Source organism: Chanos chanos, chromosome 3, assembly GCF_902362185.1.
Source record: "Chanos chanos chromosome 3, fChaCha1.1, whole genome shotgun sequence".
Lineage (NCBI taxonomy): Eukaryota > Metazoa > Chordata > Actinopteri > Gonorynchiformes > Chanidae > Chanos > Chanos chanos.
Window position 1 is genome coordinate 57,186,897 of NC_044497.1, and position 3,617 is coordinate 57,190,513.

Genomic DNA, 3,617 nt, shown 5'->3' on the forward strand with positions numbered 1-3,617 from the left:
TGAACGATGGTGAAGGAACAAACATCGCGACGCCACACACCTACCTCACCGAATCTCCTTAATCCTGGGAAATTTCGTATTACTGTGCAAGCTTTGATCTTTCACTTCTAGTTATGAGGGTTGAGTCTCAAAAATAGTATGAACACATACTAAACAAAATCAGACAATTGGCTCACATATTTGATTTTGACACATTGCAGAGAAGCGCATGTTTCGGACAACCCTGTTGGCTGTGACGTGAAAAAAAGGATGGGCTCATATAGGCGGCGAACACAGACCGTTAGTCAGTGCTTTCTTACTGCGCGTGTTCCTCCTGTTCCAGAGGCTGAATGGCAGCAGCCTATCGCTAAACGCGAAAGCGAAAGAAAAAAGAACATGAAAGAAAACACGAGATAAAAAGAAACACAACACTGAATTAAAAAAAAAATAATACTAAACGAGCGGGGGGCTTAACTGTTGACATGGGTTGTAAAAGGTTTGTCCCAATGTGATGGATTTGAGTTTGGGAAAATCTCTGTACTCACAACACCCTCCCTCATTACGTCTTACCACTAGAGGGCACAATAGGGCCGTAGACCACACGATACCCTTACGCTTCGGAATCGTCAGTATTTTTTTCATTTTGAAGACTTCTCCGGCATTGTACATTTATTTCCGATATGACTTCTACAGTAATTTAGATTCTCCCGATAACTACGTCGAAACAGGTCGCAGTTAATTCGATTTGAGCACATGGTTGATCGGGATTTAAAAACAGAAAGGGGTTCTCTTTAAAGCATACGTCACGACGTGTTCTTAGGTCACGTGCGAAATCATGGCGCTGGACAGTGGAGTTGCCTCCTTGGTACGGTAGTTATACAGTAATTTAGTCACAGTTATTACGTTCGACGCGTATACTTTCAGCTCAGTATGTCAGCCTATATAAGTATATAGTGAATCTTTTGGGCTGTCGTTCTCGTAACTCGTCTCTGAATCGAGAAGAGCAGTAGAGAAGTCTCGCATGTTGTCAAGCGTGGTTAGCACATGTGCATAATAAGCCTAGCAACTAGCCAAGAAGAATCACACTAGCCGATTTCTTCATCATAAAGCATAGAGGAGCGCTTATTTTCCTTGCTGGATGCTGGGTTTACACAACCCAAAAATTTTCTGTTTGCCTGGAGGAAGCCACGAAATATTTCTTTCCCCCCAAAGTTGTAGGGTAGAAACTTTGGGCCGCTAGTAATCTGCTTGTGACATATTGTAAGAATTCACCGATACTGGTCAGAGGCCTTAATTTCACAAAGTACTGCTATGGTAAAGGAAACGCTTCAGAAAACGAGCGATGCGGAGTACATTCAACGCTGGTGTGTCATAAGTTAATTAAGCTGTTAAAATCCTGTTATTGTTAGTGTCATGTGTAAGATGCTGTTCTACCCGGTCCTCGTTCTTTTGGCTTCCATGGCGAGAGGGAGATATTCCCGTGAATTGGAAAAGAGGTATTATTGACAGTGACATATTAGGTGGGAGATTAAGAGCGAAAACCAGTGAAATTGCAGATATTTTTGCTGGAACGGTAGCTAAGGCGATGTTTACCTGGAGGTGTAAATTAAAGAAAGACAGACAGGTCAGATACGGTGTAACGCCAATACTTGTGATGTCAGATGTTTGTTTCAGATGCAAGTCCAAGTGAGACGAATCAGCGAACTGTAAAATATATTTATCTATGGCGTGAACTGGCAGTTTCGTGTCGCGAAGGGGATAGTATTGTGTGGATAACGTGCTAACTTGGGTCACAGAAGTTCATTTTTAGAAAGCAGCGCATCCTCTCCACAAATTAACACTTTTATGGGAAGATCTTTATCGGCGCCTGTGACGTCCTTTGCCGCCGCCACCAACAACAAAACACCAAACTATGTATTTGGATCGTTATTTTTTTGTTCTTGTGGAAGAAAGATGACGCATCATTTCAGTCGAGCCCTGAACAGCTACGGAATGTGTCCACAGTTGTTAGATTTACTAGGACAGTTTATGTTGACGTCTCCTTTATTTTGACGAACCTGCACCCTGTACGTCTGCTCTTTTGTCAAACTGGCTCTCTGGTCTGTTGTAGGGGGTGGAGGGAGCTCAGGCTGCAGCTCACGCGCTGTCACTGCCGGCCGAAGCGTACGGTAACGATGTAAGACAAACGTCTTGGTGTTCCGTTACAATTGCATGACTAAACACAGTGTATTTCATAACGACTACCAGGTGCTATATCCTGGAGAAAGTGTTATGTTCACATTACTGTAGGTGATGATTCATTTAACAGTGTAATGTTTGTGTTTTGTACGTAACAGGAACGCATCGAAGCCATATGGGCAATGAAGGCTTACAATCACGCTGAAATTTACTTCAACGTAAGCGTAATTACTTCAGCGTAATTCAATTGAACAAATAAAACTGCATAAATGTAAAATATTTTTTCTCTAACACTCTGTCATTTCGTAGTGATAACCGTTATCTCGCTATCTCTTCCTTTTAGCTCATTTCCTCGGTCGATCCCAAATATCTCAAACTTACGAAAAACGACGACCTGATTTACACCAAGTTCAAGGAGACGTTTAACGATATTAAACTTCAGATTTTGGACCCGGAGCAGCTAAAATCTGCAGAGGCCAAAGAGGTTGGTGGAGCTATTATGGTCTGTGACGCGTGTTTTGGCATTTATTTATGAGTAAACCTGAATGATGTCTTTTGTAGAAATGGAGGCCATTTTGTAACAGTTTTGAAGGTGCCGTTGAGGATTTTAACTACGGTACGCTGCTACGGCTGGACTGCTCGAAAGAGTACACCGAGGAGAACACCATATTTGGTAAGCGGCACTGAACAAGTCCAGAGTCGTTTGTAGCACATACGAGTGAGAGCTCGTTAAAGAATACGAATGTTCTGTCTCGTTTTTGAGAAGTGTTCTGAGCTAAGCTGACAGGAAAGGTGGAGTGTGGTACTAACATAGGAATCAGCTGGAGCTAAATGGCCTGCTAGCCTGTCAGAGAACAGCTTATTCGTCCGAGTTCTTAATGTCTCCTAACTGACAAGTCATACTGAGCCCACTCGAAAGAATCTGATGTCAACCGAGAATCCTTTTCAGCCACCAGAATCCAGTTCTTTGCCATCGAGATTGCAAGAAACCGCGAAGGCTTCAATGATGCCATATACAACGCCAGCGTGAAGCAGAGGCAACAGAGCCAGTCCAGCGGGCAGAGCTAGTGTGGAGGGTGGAGTCACCAGCGGCCTGTGAATGGTGGTGGTGCTGACCAAGGCCAACTCTAAACACATCCTCTCCGCAACACAGCATGTTCCGCGGGGGACAGAGGAAGGACTCCCTGGCTCTCTGACTTGCCTGGCCCGTCATATTTGAGTATTTATGTTCTAAAGAACAGAGCTTTGTAAGAATGTCTGCTGAACCCCCCCCCTTCAATTGATGATTCATGACCTGTCTAAAAAAAAAAAAAAAGGATTTTGTTTTGTCTTTTACCATTTCTTTGGCTATGTGTCTGGTTCTGTTTTGCATGCTAAACCTGTTTGTCATTATGTAAAGATAAAAAAAAACCAAAAACAACAACATTAAAAACAAATTCTCAGTCTTGTTCTCTCCCAGG

At 43.0% G+C, this 3,617-nt stretch overlaps 1 protein-coding gene across 1 annotated transcript; it reads left to right on the plus strand.

Moving 5' to 3' along the window:
* Positions 1-800: 800 nt before the first annotated feature.
* Positions 801-3,395, plus strand: pbdc1 (polysaccharide biosynthesis domain containing 1). Its single transcript, XM_030769333.1, has 6 exons — positions 801-844; positions 2,090-2,155; positions 2,316-2,375; positions 2,501-2,641; positions 2,719-2,830; positions 3,107-3,395. The coding sequence occupies exons 1-6, from the start codon at positions 815-817 to the stop codon at positions 3,223-3,225; spliced, it is 528 nt and encodes a 175-aa protein (XP_030625193.1). The 5' UTR covers positions 801-814; the 3' UTR covers positions 3,226-3,395.
* Positions 3,396-3,617: the final 222 nt, after the last annotated feature.

Bases quoted from the DNA above. Each gene is read 5' to 3' on its own strand.
- pbdc1 (XM_030769333.1), top strand. From the start codon at position 815: ATGGCGCTGGACAGTGGAGTTGCCTCCTTG. The intron at 2,376-2,500 runs GTAAGCGTAATT...TCTTCCTTTTAG, and splicing joins ACGCTGAAATTTACTTCAAC to CTCATTTCCTCGGTCGATCC. The intron at 2,642-2,718 runs GTTGGTGGAGCT...TGTCTTTTGTAG, and splicing joins AATCTGCAGAGGCCAAAGAG to AAATGGAGGCCATTTTGTAA.